General features: G+C 18.1%; 1 protein-coding gene across 1 annotated transcript; it reads right to left on the bottom strand.

The window, feature by feature from the left end:
* Positions 1 to 20,731: 20,731 nt before the first annotated feature.
* On the bottom strand, positions 20,732 to 20,890 carry P175DRAFT_0445799 (uncharacterized protein; the record flags this gene model as incomplete). Its single annotated transcript, XM_040894304.1, has 1 exon — positions 20,732 to 20,890. A coding segment is annotated over one exon (159 nt), but the record flags the coding sequence as incomplete, so codon positions are not given.
* Between the last annotated feature and the right edge of the window lie 539 nt (positions 20,891 to 21,429).

Here is a 21,429-nt window from a genome sequence, read left to right on the forward strand (position 1 = left end):
ATTAGAAGTTTAATCTATCTAATCTAGTATTAATTTAAAGTCTTAATAATATAGAAATATTTTAGATTTATATAATCTATTTATATATATATTATATATAAGTTACCTTTAAAATAATAATATTATATTTTAAAGTATTTTATTATAGCTAGTAATTCTTAATTATAAGTTTTATATCTTTTCTTTACTTTAATTAATTTTTTTAAATAAAAGATTATAAATTATTAAATAATATATTATATTTTTATAAATTAGATACTATTATATTATATTAAGATTCTTATAATTATAAAATCTAATATATTAGTTACTAGAAATATTTCTTATTCTAGGTTAAAATATTATAATACTAAGAATTTAAAAAATATCTACTTTAATATCTTAAAGGTACTTTAACTATTCTCTATTATCTTAAAAAGACTACTCTTTCTCCTCTTTACTATTTTCTTTAATATATTACTTAGTAGGGTAATAATCTTAAAATACTAGTAAATAAATTTTTAAAAATATCCTATAAATTCTAGAAATACTTAAATATTATAAAATAAGTATAATTCTAGCTAGTTACCTATAATATATACTTACTTAAAATTTATTTAGATTCTTTTAATTCTTATAATAAAGTTAAAGAAATATACTTCTTCCTAGTAAAAATTATATTTTAAAAGTTTTATATAAAGGTTATATTTCTAAAAATATAATAATATTTTACTAATATAGTACTTATATTTTTTCTTTATTTATAAGTAAATTAAAATATTATTTAAATATATTATATAAAATTTATTTAGGATTTTTTTTATTATTTTATTAATATATATTTAAAAAGTAGCTAGAATATTATATAATTTAAAAAATATAATTAAATATTTATAATATTTATATTTTATATAAAATATTATCTTTTACTTATTATTTTAATAAATATAAATCTAGTAATAAGTATTTTATAAATCTAATTTAATAAATTATTTAGCTTTAACTAATTAATTTATTAATTTATTAATTTATAGGAAGGGATATTAATTCTTAATAATAATTATATTTAGGTCTCTATAATCTATATAAAATTATAATAATTTATTAGTCTTTTATATAAAAAGTACTAGCATGTCTATTATACTTATTAAAGACTAGATTTATTCTTTTTTTAATATTTAATTAATATACTCTCTTAAGATTACTAACTTTATTCTTAATATATTATATAGCTAGCTTATTAATAATACTATACTAGTAACTAATAGTATATTATAACTAGCTTTTTTAGAAAAGAGTATTTCTATCTCTTTCTTTAAGTATATTAATTTCTATTTTTTATAATATTTAAGGAGAGCCCTTATTATATTACTATTATTATATAGTTAACTTAAGATTAATATAATAAATCCTTACTTTATTATACTCTTAAATTACTTAGATAATTTAATTTTAATCTTTAACTTTTTTTCTTAGTAGTACTAGGTATTTATTACTAAGAAGATATTAGAATTAATTAGGCTTAATTAACTATATTTTAAGATTAATTAATATTCTTTTTCTTCTAAATTTACTATATAATATTCTATATTAAATTCTCTAGTTTTATTAAGGCTATCTATAATTTAGTTCTTTATCTAGAATCTTATATAGTATAGTATTATTAAGTTATTAGTAAAATATATAGGTTATTTTATTTTTATTTTATTAAAATTTATTCCTTCTTTAATTAAGAGATAATAAGAAATAAAGTTCTTATTTATTCTAGTATTTATAAGTATTCTTATTATAACTTATTTCTTACTTACTAGAATAGCTATAGTAGCTAGAAAGGGTTCTACTAGTACCTCTTTATTCTATTAGAGTACTAGAAATTCTAGAATATTTAATTATTATTAGTTCTAGTTCTTTAATTCTCTTACCCCCTTAATATCTTTTTTATATTAGAAGTATTTTCTTATAATATAATTAATTTAATTATACTAGTAATATTAGCCTTTCTTTTATTAATTTTAGTAATTCTATTACTCTTTCTTTAATTTTTTTTATTAGAATTTATTTAATTAAAGATTTATTACTTTATTATTATTTTTCTTTTTTTTTTATAAGTTATCCTTTAATATATAAGATTCTAGAGATTAATTTAGTTATATCTTATTTAATTTTTCTTACTTTTCTTATTTCTAAAGTTTCTTATACCTTATCCCTAGTTTAATAACTTTAACTAGATTTTATAATATTATTATATCTTACTAGATTTCCTTGTATAATTTAGGCTAGGCTATTTAAATAGCTAGCTAGTAGAGAAATTCTTTAAAATTAATTTTAATTATTAGGATAAATTTCTTTATCTAGATTATTAGAGTTTATATACTCTATTATAGTTCTTATCTTATATATAGAAGTTAGTAAACTATTATCTATTTATAATCTCTCTCTAATTCTAGAAAATTTTATAGGAACTTAATAAATTTTATATAAATAAGTTTTTTAAAATTTACTTTATACTTAAAGTATTATACTTACTTTATATTATTTTTTAGATAATTTATAATATAATAGATTTTAATTATATTACTCTTATAAAATTTCTCTTATAATCTAAAATAGTCTTAAAAATCTTCTAGAAAAATACTAAATTTCTTTAGATTTTATATTTTAAAGAACTTAAGTTTAGATATCTTTTTCTTACCTATTTATATAATTTATACTATATATTAGGCTATATACTATAACTTATTATCTTTTATTAACTTAATAGATTAGTATTAGAGAGTTACTAGTACTATTAAACCTTCCTTAATAATAATTTCTAGAATTATAATTATAAATTCTATAAAATTTAGATTTATTACTCTTTAAGAGAAGAAGTAAGTAGTCCTTCTTATATTTATTATATTACTTTACTTAATTAAGAAAGTACTTTAAATTATAAGTATCTTACTAGTAAGGTACTTAAATATAAGTAATATTAGTAAAAGAAGTAAAGCTATATAAAGTATAAAAATAGTAGGAAGGTATTAAAAGTAATAAAATAAAGTACTTACCTTTTAGTACTTTAAGAGTTATTATATTACTATTTATATTACTTAGTCAAGTTACTAGCATGATACAGGCAACTTAAATATTGCTATTCTCCTGATTACCCTTGGTTACTGGGTATGTGGTTCGGCATGTGGTTCGGCATGTGGTTGCATGTCACGTGGTCGCCGTGACAGCTATTCAGAGTCTATCTCCAACCTACTAAAACCTAACCTCTCAATAAATTCTTTAAATTTTGTAATTAGTAATACCTTAGTTAGCCTATCAGCAACATTGTCCTCTTTACTAACTATTTATAACTAAATTCTGCTATTTTTAATTACTTCTTTAATAAAGAAGTAGTAAATATCTATCTAGTAGAGTATAGATATATAATTTAGCTTCTTTACTAAAGTAATAGTATTAGTAGAATTAGTATATAAAGGTATGGCACCTTTTATAAACCTTTCTAGTCTAATAGCTATATATAGCTTTTATAGTTATATAGCTAGCTTTATTACTACATCCCATGCAATAAATTTAGTAATAATTAAACTTAGAGTAACTAGTAATTACTTTACTAATCTCTATATAATTAGTACTCTAAATATAAAAAATATAAAGTCTTTTATTAACTTCTTATCTTTATAATTTATATAAGAGGCATTAATATATATATATAATAGATTATCTAAATAACCTAAAACTATTATATAGTCTAAGATCTTCTTTAAATATTAGAAAACTTATTTAATTATATTATAGTCTAACTTACTAGAATTATAATTCCTTTATAGTAGTTATATTATTATATATTAAATATCTAGTTAGGTCTGAATAATAATCTAATTTAAAGATCTAGTTAACTCCTAATAATAGGTAATATTATCTTTACCTGCAAAGGCATATATAGTATCTAGAATAATATTACTAGTATCTAGCATCTCTCTAGTTAATTTCTATCCCAGAGTTATTAGTATATAATATGGCTAAAGATTATAGAAATTCTATTTATAAAGCATCTTTTAGATATATATATATTAAGATATTAATATTAGACTACTAAGTAGTCTATAAATATTATATTCTAAGAATTATATAGGTTTACCTAGTTACTTTAATTTAAAATATTTTTCTAGCTTATCTATAAATTATTAAATATTTACTTTATCAAGGCTAGTAATTATTATATTATTAATATAGATAATAAGTATTAACTACTAGTTTAAATTATAATAGAAGCATGGGTCTTTATTAATTATTTTTATACTAGTTTTTACTAGAATATTATAAAATTTCTTATACTAAAGAAATACTAACTATTATAATCTATATAGGGCTTAGAGTAATAGATATACTATATTATCTTACTTATTAAAACTAGTTAATTAGTATATATAGATCTTTTAATCCTTAATTATTATATTAAGATAGGTAGTTACTATATTAAATTATACCTATTTTAAATTAAAATAAGTAATTATACTTAAAAATAGCTTTACTAAAATATTTATTATTACTAGAAAATAGACTTAGTTAAAGTTTATATCTAGTTTTTAGAAATTTCTATATATAACCTATCTTATATAGAATTATAATATATTATTATTTATATCTAACTTTAAGTTATATATTTATTTTCTTAGTAAGACCTTTATATTCTTTAATAATAATATAAATTTATAAGTCTAAATAACTTTAAGCTTACTAATTTAATTTTATATTATTTATATCTAATAATCCTTTTATAGTAATTTTATTACTTAAATATAGGTTTATAAGATTCTGACTTTATAAGTCTTTATAAGCTTAATCTCTAGTATAAAATTACTAAGATCTAGTAATATTATAATAATTATATTTAGTAATTCTCCTAGCTTTAGATAAGATCCTGGTAAATAAGGTATTTCTAGAAGTATTTTTAGAGGTAATATAGACTAGAATTAAGATTATTATTCTTATTTTACCTTCTTTTTCTATAATTACTTTACTTACTTATCTTTAAAGTAAATACTTTAGTATTAATCCTTTATAGATCTTGAAGATCTCTATAGAGTAATAATATTATTACTAGTATTATTACTAGCAAGATTTTATATCTTTACTAGGTTAATTATTTCTATATTCTTAATATTAAATTTAACCTACTTTCTAGTCTTTAAATACTTCCTTTTTAATATATCTAGAGTTATTAGAGTATAGTTATCTTTAGAAGGTTCTAAAACTAATAAGACCTCCTTATATTAGGAAAATAACTCTAGAAGCCTTTATATTAGTTATAATACTAGTATTCTTTTAAAAATAGGTTAACTAGTATATAGATTATCTATAGTAAAATAGTTAATTATTTCTTTATATTTACCCTGCCTAGATTATTTCTCTATATTAGATCTTACTATCTCCTCCATATCCTTGCTAATTACTCAATTATTTTGCTTGGTAATAGTTTTAGAAACAGCCTAGGAGGCAGGCCTAGAGGCAGGTATCTATTCTGGTATGATAAGCTTAGTAGTTTTAGAGATAGCCCTAGGGGCAGCCCTAGAGGCAGGTGGCCGCTCGGGTATGATGAGTTTAATACCTGCCTCTGGGTCAGGTAGGGTAGTTTTAGAGATAGCCCTAGAGGCAGGTAGCTGCAGATATATTAAGTCAGCACCTACCTCTAGGTTAGATAGGCTTGATTTAGGTAGGACTAGATTAGGTATTAATATTTAAATTCTCCCTATAATAACTTTATTATTAATTACTAATAATAAGATTTAGGGAATAATATTACTTTAAGATACTTTATTATAAATTATTTTTTCCTTTTTAGTATTAATAGGTATAGTTACTCTAGATAGACTATTATTATTTAATTTTAATCTATTAGAAAGTTATAATTATATTTTATTTATTTTATTAATATTACTTTTATTAAATATTATATTTCTTAACTAAATTATTTTCTTTATATTTAGATACTATACCTTATAAATATAATCTCTATTATATTTAATTAGTTAATTAATTTTTACTTTAAGTAATATTTTTATACTTTTAATCCTATTCTTATATAGGATATTTATAAATATCTTATATTCTTATATATAAATATATTATAGATTAATATCTCTAATTAAGATATTTAATTCTTTATAAAAAAATTATATAGGTAGCTTTTCTTTATTATTACCTTCTTTAACTAACCTATTTAAAATATAGACTACTATATCTATACTATATAGCCATATAATTAGTTCTATTTTTACTTATATATATATTATGCAGGTAGTCTAGATTATATAGTTACTAAACTATTTAATAGTACTATTTTTCTCAGGGGTTTATAGTAGTATTAGTTTATATATAGTATTAAAATCCTTGCTCTATCTAGTATACTTATTAAATTTAGGAGTAGAGTTAAATCTAACCCTTCTAATATAGATATTAGTTATATTTAGCTAATTATTATATATTTCCTTTAATACCTTTAAAGATTTACTTTTTACCTTTAAATATTATATAAAAAGGCATCTAGAATAATTATCTAGAACTAGTAGGATATATCTAATATTATTTCTTCTAATTAGTTTAATTTTTTAGAAATCTATATATATAAATTATAATAATTTTATTATATATAATTATAGTTTTTAGGATATCTTTTTTTTTAATTTTAATAATTAATATACTTTATAGTATAGCTTAATATTCTAATTAGTAGTAGGCAAGTTATTAATAACTAAGTTATTATTTTTATTATAAAGTATTACCTTATTGTACTTTAATTATTTAATAGATAGATAATCTAATTATTAATATAATAAGTCTATTAATATAGTAGGCATGATTACTATCTTATTTAAAACTAAAAATAGGATATTATTATCTAAGATAGTATATCTAATTACCTTATTTATTACTATCTTATAAATATATTAATTTTTTAAGTTAAAATAGATTCCTAATTTTATTTTTATTCTTTCTACTAGTATTAGGTTATATAATATATTTAGATTCTAAAAATATTTTATTTAGTATAATATTAAAGTACTATTATCTAATTTAAATTAAATTATTACTTTTCTATAATCTTAAGGATATACTATCTTACTATTAGAAGTAATAAAATTATAATTCTTAAAGCTATTTAAATCTTTAATTAGATTATTAAAAAGATTATAATTATTATATACTATATAGCCTACTCTAGAGTTATATAGCTACCTATTTCTAAAAATAATTAATATTAAAATTATTAGTATATTAACTCTAGATAATATAAAATTATTAATATCTAGAATAGTATTAGCCTATATAACTAGACTAATTTAGCTTTAGATTAAATTATTCTTATTCTTTAACTTAAGTAGCCTAAAATACTAAAATATAGAAGTTAGCCTCTATCCTTTCTTTTACTTATTAATTATTAAATATAAGTAGTCCTTAGTATTATATTTTTCCTTCTTATAAAATAGATATAGTATTCCTAGTTTTTTAGATTATTTTAACTAGTAGTTAATATAATCTATAATTATTATATTTTATAGTAGTATATATTTCTACTATTATTACTATCTTCTTCTATTATTTATTATTAATTAAGAATTTAGTATATTTATAGTAGGTATAATAGTATTAAATATAGTATTAAATAATAAATTCTTCTAAATCTTATTCTTTATTATATTATATATAGTATAAAAATACTTTTATATAATTATTTTAATAAAATTATTATTTAGATTATTTAAGATTAAATTTATAAAACTTATATTATTCTTTTTAAGCTCCTAAAGTATTATAGTAATTACTTAATAAGATATAATAATTATTTTTAATTTATTAGAAATATTTATCTTTTAGATAAAGTTTAATATAAACTTATTAATAATTATATAATTCTTATATTTAATTTTAATAACTTTTCTTTAGATCTAGTATATATATCTTTAATTATTACTAATAATTATTTTTTATAATTTTTATATAAAATTATTTATAAAAATATATAAGATAGTATTTACTAGTAGTTTTTTTACTAGTTTCTTACTTATTAAATATAATATTTAACTAGCTACTATTTATAAAAAAAGTTTCTATAATTTATACTTAAAATTATTAAATTATAGTCTAAAAATATTACTTTTAAGAAGCTTATTTATCTTATAAAGTTTTAACTTTATTTATATAAATAAAGCCTAAATTTTAAATTTTAAATTATTTTCTAATACTATTATTAGGCTTAAGTTAAATATATTATTCTTTAGCTTTATTACTTAATTTTAGCTATTAGTAAATAGGGTAGTAGCTATTAAAGGTAGGTATAGTAAGTTAGGGATGTCAGGATATCTACTAGGGGTAGGTTTAGTTATTATTTTAGTTAAATTATAGAGATTTTCTACATACTATTGCCTAGGTAGAGTAATATAATAGTAATAGGTAATATATCTACCAGGATCTCTATTTAATTAAGTAGTAGATCTCTGTATAGGGGTACAGGGGTATAATAAGAGTTTTTTAGAGATCTATAAAGTATAAAATAGAACCTTAAGGAGGGCTTATAACCTAATGAGAGATTGTTAAACTATGATAGTAGAAAGTTGACTGAAATAGATTTAATTAGTCTAACTAGGAAATAGAGAGATGCTTGGAAGAAGCATGGAGATCTAGAAGGAAATAGTGGCTTAAATACACAGAGTAGTCACGTGTCGCTATCTTCTTCTTTATGGTGATGCTGCTTTATGGTGGTGCTGGTTGCATTCACTGAGTGCAGCACTCCAACATAATATATAGAAAAACAACATGTTATTTACCTATAATATAATAACAGGTTGAAATTTTCCATATCTTATTCATTACTAGATCATTTGTTACTTTCTCACTAGTAGGTTCTACTACCCCGCCAAGCTGTAAGCCCTAGTAAGATACTTGGATAGTAATCTAATCAATAACTCACTTCAACAATTCTATCCAAATCACAATTACTCAAAACTGTTAGAAGCAACTGTTGCACTGTCAAAAGCTCTATCCTGTTGAGATTAATAATGACTCAGGATAATAATTGCGAAATAACTCTTTCTTTGCCATACTATCAAGATCCTGATAACCTGCCAGGCCCTCTCCCTACGCAAGATGAAATCCATCAGGCCGCTAAAACTCTCCCCACCATTCGCACCATTGATTATGGTGGGCGGCTTGTTGTGATTCGAGACCTGTATGTTGTAAAATACGGGCCTTATGTTGCTGAAAATAAGGGCCATGCTTTGTTTTTTATCGAGCAGAGGCTTTCTATCCCAGCACCCCGACTATAGGCGATGTATCGAGAGAACGAGAACACATACATTGTCATGGAATATGTTGGAGTGCTGTACTCAGTGAATGCAACCAGCACCACCATAAAGTAGCACCACTATAAAGCAGATAGCAACACGTGATTACTTTGTGTATTTAGGCCACTATTTCCTTCTAGATCTTCATACTTCTTCTAAGCATCTTCTTCATTTCTCTCTATCTCCTAATTAGATCTAATTAAACCTATTTTAGTCAACTTTCTACTATCATCATTTAACAACCTTTATTAGGTTATAAGCCCTCCTTAAGGTTCTATTTTATACTTTATAAATTTCTAAAACTCTTATTATACCCCTATATAAAGATCTACTACCTAATTAGATAGAGATCCTGATAAAAATATTACCTATTATTATTATATTATACTACCTAGGTAATAGTATATAGAAAATTTTTATAATTTAACTAAAATAATAACTAAATCTATTCTTAATAGATATCCTAATATTTCTAATTTATTATATCTACCTTTAATAGCTACTACCTTATTTATTAATAGCTAAAATTAAGTAATAAAGTTAAAGAATAATATATTTAATTTAAGCCTAATAATAGTATTAAAAAATAATTTAAAATTTAAAATTTAGGCTTTATTTATATAAATAAAATTAAAACTTTATAAAATAAATAAGTTTCTTAAAAATAATATTTCTAGATTATAACTTAATAATTTTAAGTATAAATTATAGGAACTTCTTTTATAAATAATAATTAATTAAATACTATATTTAATAAGTAAGAAATTAGTAAAAAAATTATTAATAAATATTATTTTATATATTTTTATAGATAATTTTATATAGAAATTATAAAAAATAGTTATTAATAATAATTAAAGATATATATACTAGATTTAAAAAGAAATTATTAAAATTAAGTATAAGAATTATATAATTATTAATAAGTTTATATTAGACTTTATTTAGAAAATAAATATTTTTAATAGATTAAAAATAATTATTATATCTTATTAAATAATTACTATAATATTTTAAGAGCTTAAAAGAAATAATATAAGCTTTATAAATTTAATTTTAAATAATTTAGATAATAATTTTATTAAAATAACTATATAAAAGTATTTTTATACTATATATAATATAATAAAAAATAAAATTTAAGAAAATTTATTATTTAATATTATATTTAATACTATAATACTAGCTATAAATATATTAAATTCTTAATTAATAATAAATAATAAAAAGAGATAATAGTAATAGTAAAAATATATATTATTATAGAATATAATAATTATAAGTTATATTAATTATTAGTTAAAGTAATCTAGAAAACCTAGAATACTATACTTATTTTATAAGAAAAAAAAATATAATATTAAGAATTACTTATATTTAGTAATTAATAAGTAGAAGAAAGAATAAAGACTAACTTTAATACTTTAGTACTTTAAACTATATAAATTAAAGAATAAGAATAATTTAATCTAAAATTAAGTTATTAGTCTAGTTATATAAGCTAATATTATTCTAGATACTAATAATTTTATACTATTTAGAGTTAATATATTAATAACTTTAATATTAATTATCTTTAAAAATAAATAATTATATAATTCTAGAATAAGCTATATAATATATAATAATTATAATCTCTTTAATAACTTAATTAAAGATCTAAATAATTTTAAGAATTATAATTTTATTATCTCTAATAATAAGGTAGTATATCCTTAAGGTTATAAAAAAATAATAATTTAATTTAAGTTAGATAATAGTACTTTAATATTATACTAAATAAAATATCTTTAGAATCTAAATATACTATATAACTTAATACTAGTAAAAAAAATAAAGATAGAATTAAAAATCTATTTTAACTTAAAAAATTAATATATTTATAAGATAGTAATAAATAAGATAATTAGATATATTATCTTAAATAATAATATTCTATTTTTAATTTTAAATAAGGTAATAATCATACCTATTATACTAATAGACTTATTATATTAATAACTAGATTATCTATCTATTAAATAATTAAAGTATAATAAGGTAATACTTTATAATAAAAGTAATAACTTAGCTACTAATAACTTACTTACTACTAATTAAAATACTAAGCTATACTATAAAGTATATTAATTATTAAAATTAAAGAAAAAAATATCCTAAAAATTATAACTATATATAATAAAATTATTATAATTTATATATATAGATTTCTAAGAAATTAAATTAATTAAAAGAGATAGTATTAAGTATATTCTACTAATTCTAGATAATTATTCTAGATACCTTTTTATATAATATTTAAAGGTAAAAAGTAAATCTTTAAAGATATTAAAGGAAATATATAATAATTAATTAAATATAACTAGAATTTATATTAGAAGGATTAGATTTAACTTTACTCCTAAATTTAATAAGTATACTAGGTAGAGTAAGAATTTTAGTACTATATATAAACTAATATTACTATAAACCTCTAAGGAAAATAGTACTATTAAATAATTTAGTAATTATATAATTTAAACTACCTATATAATATATATATAAGTAAAAATAGAACTAATTATATAATTATATAGTATAGATATAGTAGTCTATATTTTAAATAAGTTAATTAAAAAAAGTAATAATAAAGGAAAGCTACTTATATAACTTTTTTATAAAAAATTAAATATTTTAATTAAAGATATTAATCTATAATATATTTATATATAAGAATATAAGATATTTATAAATATCTTATATAAAAATAAGATTAAAAGTATAAAAATATTATTTAAGGTAAAAATTAGTTAATTAGTTAAATATAATAAAAATTATATCTATAAGGTATAATATCTAAATATAAAGAAAATAATTTAGTTAAAAAATATAATATTTAATAAAAGTAATATTAATAAAATAAATAAAATATAATTATAATTTCTTAATAAATTAAAATTAAATAATAATAATTTATTTAAAGTAACTATATTTATTAATATTAAAAAAGAAAGAATAATCTATAATAAAGTATTTTAAAGTAATATTATTTCTTAAATTTTATTATTAATAATTAATAATAAGATTATTATGAGAAGAATTTAAATATTAATACCTAATCTAGCCTTATCTAAATTAAGCCTATTTAATCTAGAGGTAGGTACTAACTTAATATATCTATACTTATCTGCCTCTAGAGCTATCTCTAAAACTACTCTACCTAATCTAGAGGTAGGTATCAAACTTATTATACCTGAGCAGCTACCTACCTCTAGGACTGCCCCTAGGGCTATCTCTAAAACTATCAAGCTTATTATACTAGAGTAGATACCTACCTCTAGGACTACTTCTGAAACTATCTCTAAGTAAAATAATCAAGTAATTAAAAAGAATATAGAGGAAATAGTAAGACTTAATATAAAGGAATAATCTAGATAGGATAGATATAAAGAAATAATTAACTATTTTACTATAAATAATCTATATACTAATTAACCTATTTTTAAAAGAATATTAATATTATAATTAATATAAAGGCTTCTAAAATTATTTACTTAATATAGGAAGGTCTTACTAGTTTTAGAATCTTTTAAAGATAACTATACTTTAATAATTATAAATATATTAAAAAGAAAGTATTTAAAAATTAAAAAATAGGTTAAATTTAATATTAGAAATATAAAAATAATTAATTAGATAAAAATATAGAATCTTATTAATAAGAATACTAGTAATAATATTATTACTCTATAAAGATTTTTAAAATCTATAAAAAGTTAATACTAAAGTATTTACTTTAAAGATAAGTAAGTAAAGTAACTATAGAAAGAGAAGGTAAAATAAGAATAATAATCTTAATTCTAATTTATATTATCTCTAAAAATACTTCTAGAAATATCTTATTTACTAGAATCCTATCTAAAGTTAGGAGAATTACTTAATATAATTATTATAATATTACTAGATACTATATTACTAGATCTTAGTAATTTTATACTAGAGATTAAGCTTATAAAGATTTATAAAGTTAGAATTTTATAAATCTATACTTAAGTAATAAAGTTATTATAAAAGGATTACTAAATATAAATAATATAAAGTTAAATTAGTAAGCTTAAAATTATTTAAATTTATAAATTTATATTATTATTAAAAGATATAAAGATCTTACTAGAAAAATAGGTATATAATTTAAAATTAAATATAAATAATAATATATTATAATTTTATATAAGATAGGTTATATATAGAAACTTCTAAAAACTAGATATAAACTTTAATTAAGTCTACTTTCTAGTAATAGTAAATACTTTAGTAAAGCTATTTTTAAGTATAGTTACTTATTTTAATTTAAAATAAGTATAATTTAATATGGTAACTATCTATCTTAATATAATAATTAAGGATTAAAAGATCTATATATACTAACTAACTAATTGTTACAGCGCGAAGCTGTAGTACCTATCTAGTTAGATTCTACCTTGACTATCTACCCTTATTCCTATATTTAAGCTATATTATCCTTGATCCTGTTATAGCTCTTCAAGCTATATCCTATCTATTACTTAATACTTATTATTCTACTATTCTATCTAGTTAACTTCTAGTTAATAAATATCTAAATCTAACTTTACCCCCTAATATTATATAGCTCCTCTTTATTAGAAGTTAATTACTATTATTATACCTATTTTATTACCTATATTATTTAAAAATATAGAAACCCTCCTATATAATATCCTTAATAAATTAAGATAATATATTATTAAGATATACTAGTTCTTTATTACTATTATAGAAAAACTTTATAAATTATTTATTTTATACTTTATTATTACTAACTTTCTTAATTATATTTAATAAAAAAATAGTATAATTAAGTATTAGAAAATATAAGTTAAAAAAATTTAATAGAAGTTATTTAAAGTACTTACTTAAAATAATATACTTTCTTAATTATTATCTTTTTTTAAAAAAAATACTAATATTACTACTTCTCTTATTATTATTATTACTCTTACTATATTTATTTTTATTACCTAAATTTTTAAATAACTTTCTAATCTTAATAAATTTAATAATTAATAAAGTAATTTAAGATATTTTATTTTTTAAATTTATTAGAAAATAATTATAAATCTTAACTATTTTCTAATCCTAAATAATAAAATAATTTATATAATTAATTACTTTAAAGAAATCTTATATATCTAAATCTTATTATATATTTAAAATAAAATTTATAAATTAAGTAATTATATTAAGATTTTAAAAATCTTAAAGAAAGTTTTTAAAAATCTAAATTTAAAAATTAATATTTATATTAATTTATTTTATCTTTAATAAATTTATTATAAGTTTAGTATCTTTTTTACTAAATTCTAATATCTTATATTAGAAGAAAATATAAATAAAGATATCTTATTTATAATTTTAAAATAAATTATTAATTAAAAATTTTAAAAGATATTAATATATTTTAAAGCCTTATTATAATACTATAACTTTATTAATTACTTATAAAATCTAAAAAATTACTACTACTATTATATAAATACTACCTTACTCTTATCTATAAAAAATTCCTAGCCTCCTTAATCTATTTTAAAATTAATTTCTATTACTTAAATTCTTATAATCCTTATTAATCCTATTATTACTACTACTCCTATTAAAGATCTAATAAACTTATCTACTATTTATTACTTTAATTATTAAATCTAATATCTATATTACTACTATAGCAGTACTAATTACCTAGTAGGTAGCTACTTATATTCTAACTAAAAATTAACTAGCTATATGTCAGGGGGCAGAGTCGGATTCAGATATTCATTGACTAGGAGCTAACCAGACAGAACAGCAGAATAGTAGGTATCAGGTAATAAATAGAATATAGCTTGAAGAGCTATAACAGGATCAAGGATAATATGGCTTAAATATAGGAATAAGGGTAGATAATTAAGATAGAATCTAACTAGATAGATATTATAGCTTCATGCCATGATAGTACTCCCCTCCTTAGGATTAAGCTCTATTAAGACTAGGGAGGAATTGGCTAGGATTTCTTAGAATAATAGAGGTAATAATTATTTATTAGTTAGTAAGTATTTTTTAGATATTTAGCAGGCTCTTTAGTTAGTTTATTATATTTAATCTACTTAATAATATATTATAGCTTAGGTTTGCTATAGTCTTAATAAATTTATTAGGAATTAAGGATTTCTTTAACTTCTTATTTTTCTAATCCTTCTATTTTAATAGGTAGTAGTAGATTAGGGTATTAACTAGGTAAAGAATTATTAATAGTAAGGTAGAGTAGAAATATATTAAATATAAAATAAATTCTTATATTTTTAAGTAATTTAAGTTTATAAATATGCAGGTTAATAATTCTTTTAATATAGTATAGCCTAAAGTTCTTTTAGTCTAACTTCTTCTATAGATAGAGTATTTAAATATTATAGGTATCTAGCTAGACTTCTTACCCTATAGTATAGTAATATATAGGTTACTTTTAGTAATTAGCTTATACTTTATAATAGGCTTAAGTAGATAGAATTTTAGTATAAATAAATTTATAAATTTTATATATAATATTAGTAAATTTCTTAATATCTTTCTTAATAGAGTAGATAATAAGATAGCTTAATTTAAATCCTAATATTAAATAGAATCTATAGTTAGCTATAAATAGTAATACTCTTATAGACTTAGAGTAAATAAAGTTAGTAGTAAATTTAATTATTAATAGTTATTTAGATTAATTATCTTGCAGGTATAATATATATACTTATAAGTATTATTTTAAGATAGTATTAATATATTTAGTTTAGCTATTAGTCTTAGGATAATAAATAGTAAATAATAGGTTATAAATCTTTAGGTAGGATATTAAGTATTTCTAGAAAATAATAATAAATTAGACTTTATAATCTAATATAATTATTTTAGAGATATTATAGAGCTTTTAAATATATTTAAGATATAGATTAACTATCTTTTTAGTATTAATTATCCTAGTATAGGGGAGGAAGTATTTTATTTTTATTAAATAATTAATTATAACTAGAATAATATTATAACTATTATTTAATAGTAAGTATATAATAAAGTCTATACTTATATCTTATTAGGTATGTTTAAAAATTAGTAAAGGCCTTAATACTTCTTACTTTATTTTTTAGAAAGAAGTAATTTAATAGTAGAGATAATAATTCTAGACTTATTAATTAATATACTTATAAATCCTAGGCTAGAAGTATTTATATAATATTAATTTATATATTTTAGTTTTTTTAAAATATCTAGTAGTAGGATTTTTATAATAAAGTCTTAATATTTTAGCTTTTATCTTATTATAATTAGGCATATAAAGTTAGTCTTAATATTTTAAATATAGACTAGTATATCTATAATTAGCTAGTATAATATTAGGGTATCTTAATAGACTATTTTTTAGAGTATTTAAAATAGACTAGAGCTTCTTATCTTATAAATAAGCTTTATTAAATAATAGTTATAGTATTAGTAGCAGGGAGATTAATTTATTAGTAGTAGATTATTTAATAAAGTATACTTAATATTAGCTATTAATATTTAGTCTTAAATTAGTAGTAGTCTTAGATAGTAGGTTTTTAGATTTTAGAATAGTCTAGCTCTAGTAAAGAAATTATTTATTCCCCTCTTTAGGCAGGTCCTCTAACCTTTTAATTAGTATATTAGGCTTAGTACCTAACTTCCTAGAGTAGTAATATATTTAAAAGTTAAATCTTAATAAAAATTTAGACTAGCAGGCTTGTTAATAGTTTAGTAGCTTAGTTAATATAAAATACTCTAGATTCTAATAATCTATAATAACCTTTATAGGTAATAAAGTCTCTTCTAGTTTAAAATATTATTTTTTAAAATAATAAATAATAGCTAATAATTCTTTATTATAAATCTTATAATTATATTCTATTATAGAATATTTTTTAGAGAAAAATATAATAAGATATAATATATTTTTATTATTATATTATAATAATACTCTAGTAAATATATAATTAGAGATATTAATTTCTAGAATTATATTTTTTAACTAGTTAAAAGATTTTAGTATTAGGGTATTTATAAAAGTAGCTTTTAATTATTTAAATACTTTTTAATAGGTAGGTATCTAGTTAAAATTAATATTTTTTTTAGTTAGGTTAACTAATAGTCTAATAATTTTTAAAAAATTATAGATAAATTAGTAGTAAAAGTTCCTAAAGCTAATAAAGACTTAAATATTAGTTAAATAGATTAGTATTTCTTATTTAGTAATTATTTTTACTTTATTAGGGTCTATTTAAAAGCTATCTTTATTTATAATTAGTTCTAGGAATTTTATCTTATATATAAAGAATTTATATTTACTAAATTTAGTATAAAGTTTTATTACTTATAAGTATTTTAATACTTATTAGATATAATAAGTATATTTAGTATAAATTTAGCTATAAATTAGAATATTATTTAAATATATAATATAAAAGATATTTAAATAATTATATAGAACTTTATTAATAAATCTCTAGAATAATATTAGGGCTCTAGTAAGCTTAAATAATATTATTAAGAATTTAAATAGGTCTAATTAAATTTAGAAGATAGTAAGATATTTTTATTCTTTTTTAATTTATAGATTATTAAAAGTAAAGATAATATTAATTTTTAAGAAATATCTTATTTCTTTTAGGTTATTTAGTATCTCTTTTATTAATAGTAGTAAGTAATAATCTTTTATAATAATTATATTTAGAGCTTAATAATCTATATAAAATTATAGGCTTTCTCTAGATTTCTTTATAAATAAGATAGAGAATATAGTAAAGAAAAAATTAGAATAAATAAAATCTTTTTTTAGATTCTCTTTAATCTATTTCTTTAGAATTTTTAGTTTATTTTAAGATATGCTATATAAGTTCCTAAAAAATAGGATTTTTCTAAGTAATAATTTAATTTTATAATTATTAGATTAGTAGGGTAGCAGGTACTTAGCCTCCTTTAGTAAGAATATATTATAAAACTTAGTAAATTTAGGGGGTAGTTACTCTTGTAGCTTAGATTTAGTAATAGTAATAAGATTTAGAGTAGCTTTAATATTAGTAATAATAGTAATAAATATCTAGTATTTATAGTAGATATATATAATATAAGTAGTAATTAAGACTCTAATAATATCTTAATTCTTTAGAGATTTAGAATAGAAATTAAGATATTAAAGAGAAGCTTTTAGTAATATATTATATAATATTAAAATTTTTATAAATTTTAAAGATATATTATAGTACTTTCTATAATAAAGATTTTTAAATAAAATAGTATAATTAGTAAATCTAATCTAAGAATTATAGGTCTTTAATTAAAATAAGCTAAGAATAATAAGAAAATATATAAATTAGATTATAAAAAAAATAATATCTTTTTTAATATAGTTATAAATTCTTTAAATTAAATAAATAAAATAAATAATATTACTAGATTTTACTAGAATATTATTAAATCCTCTTAGTAAGATAGAGTTTCTTAATAATAGTATTTTTAATTAATTATTTATAGCCTAATTATAGTCTATAAAATATTTATTTTTAGCTCTAGAATTAATTATAATAAAGATTAGTAGAATCTTATTAAGGATTTCTAGATTAATAAGTAAAATTATTAATTTAGATTAGTAATTTTCCTCCTTTACTATTATTCTAGTTATTATAGCCTTTAATAAGTAGAGGGAGTACTAGGGATATCCCTAATTATAGCTTAGATTAGGGATACTCTATTTTCTAATTTAGGGAATATAGAGTATTTGGTAGGCAGGGTTCTAGTTAATAGGGGGTACAGGTCTAGTTTAATAGTAGATATAAAGATATGGCTGGTTAGTCTTTAATTAGGGTATAGGTAGCTACCTACTAGATAGTTAGTACTACTGCAGCAGTAATATAGGTATTGGATTTAATAATTAAGGTAATAAATAGTAGATAGATCTATTAGGTCTTTAGTAGGAGTAGTAATAATAACAGAATTAATAGAAATTATAGGAATTTAGGTAGTAAGAATTAGCTTTAAAATAAATTAGAAAGGCTAGGAATTCTTTATAGATAGGGATAAGGTAGTATTTATATAATAATAGTAATAATTTTCTAGATTTTATAGATAATTAGTAAAGTTATAGTATTATAATAAGGTTTTAAAGTATATTAATATTTCTTAAAGTTCTTAGCTAATAGCTTATTTTAAAATTATAAATAAAATATTTTTATTTATATTTCCTTCTAATATAAGATATTAGAATTTAATAAAAAAAATATTAAACTTATAATAAATTTATTAGAAATAAAATAAATTAATATAAGTATTAATTTTTAAATTTAGATTTTTAAAAATTTTCTCTAAAATTTTTAAAATCTTAGTATAATTACTTAATTTATAGATTTTATCTTAAATATATAGTAAGATTTAGGTATATAAGGTTCTTTTAAGATAACTAGTTATATAAGTTATTTTACTATTTAAGGTTAGAAAATAATTAAGATTTATAATTATTTTTTAGTAAATTTAAGAAGTAAAGTATCTTAAATTACTTTATTAGCTATTAAACTTATTAGGATTAAGAAGTTATTTAGAGGTTTAAGTAGTAAGAATAAATATAATAAGAGTAATAATAGTAGTAGAGAGAGTAGTAATATTAGTATCTTTTTTAAAAAAAGGTAATAATTAAGAAAATATATTATTTTAAGTAAGTATTTTAAATAACTTTTATTAAATTTTTTTAATTTATATCTTCTAGTACTTAATTATATTATCTTTTTATTAAATATAGTTAAGAAGATTAGTAATAATAAAGTATAAAATAAATAATTTATAAAGTTTTTTTATAATAATAATAAAGAACTAGTATATTTTAATAATATATTATCTTAATTTATTAGAAGTATTATATAAGAAGATTTCTATACTTTTAAATAATATAAATAGTAAGGTAGGTATAATAGTAGTAATTAATTTCTAGTAAAGAGAAGCTATATAATATTAGGGGGTAGAGTTAGATTTAGATATTTATTAACTAGGAGCTAACTAGATAGAATAGTAGAATAGTAGGTATCAGGTAATAAATAGGATGTAGCTTGAAGAGCTATAACAGGATTAAGAATAATATAGCTTAAATATAGGAATAAGGGTGGATAGTCAAGGCAGAATCTAACTAGATAGGTACTACAGCTTCGCGCCGTGACAATATATACTTATAAATATTATTCTAAAATAGTATTAATATATTTAGTTTAATTATTAATTTTAAGATAATAAATAATAAATAGTAAGTTATAAATCTTTAAATAAGATATTAAGTATTTTTAAAAAGTAATAATAAATTAGACTCTATAATCTAATATAATTATTTTAAAAATATTATAAAATTTCTAGATATACTTAAAATATAGATTAGCTATTTTTTTAATATTAATTATCTTAATATAGGAAAGAAAGTACTTTATTTTTATTAAATAATTAATTATAATTAAAATAATATTATAATTATTACTTAATAATAAATATATAATAAAGTCCATACTTATATCTTACTAGATATATTTAAGAATTAATAAAGGTCTTAGTACTTCTTATTTTATTTCTTAGGAAGGAGTAATTTAATAATAAAAATAATAATTCTAGATTTATTAATTAATATACTTATAAATTCTAGGCTAGAAATATTTATATAATATTAATTTATATATTTTAGTTTTTCTAAAATATTTAATAGTAGGATTTTTATAATAAAATCTTAATATTTTAGCTTTTATTTTATTATAATTAGATATATAAAGTTAGTCTTAATATTTTAGATATAAACTAGTATATTTATAGTTAACTAGTATAATATTAGAGTATCTTAGTAGATTATTTTTTAAAATATTTAGAATAAATTAGAGCTTCTTATCTTATAGATAAGCTCTATTAAATAGTAGTTATAATATTAATAATAAAGAGATTAATTTATTAGTAATAGGTTATTTAGTAAAGTATACTTAGTATTAGCTATTAATATTTAGTCTTAGATTAATAGTAATCTTAAGTAATAGATTTTTAGATTTTAAAATAATCTAGCTCTAGTAAA

The sequence above is a fragment of the Aspergillus ochraceoroseus genome (assembly GCF_002846915.1).
Source record: "Aspergillus ochraceoroseus IBT 24754 chromosome Unknown P175scaffold_10, whole genome shotgun sequence".
NCBI classification, from domain to species: domain Eukaryota; kingdom Fungi; phylum Ascomycota; class Eurotiomycetes; order Eurotiales; family Aspergillaceae; genus Aspergillus; species Aspergillus ochraceoroseus.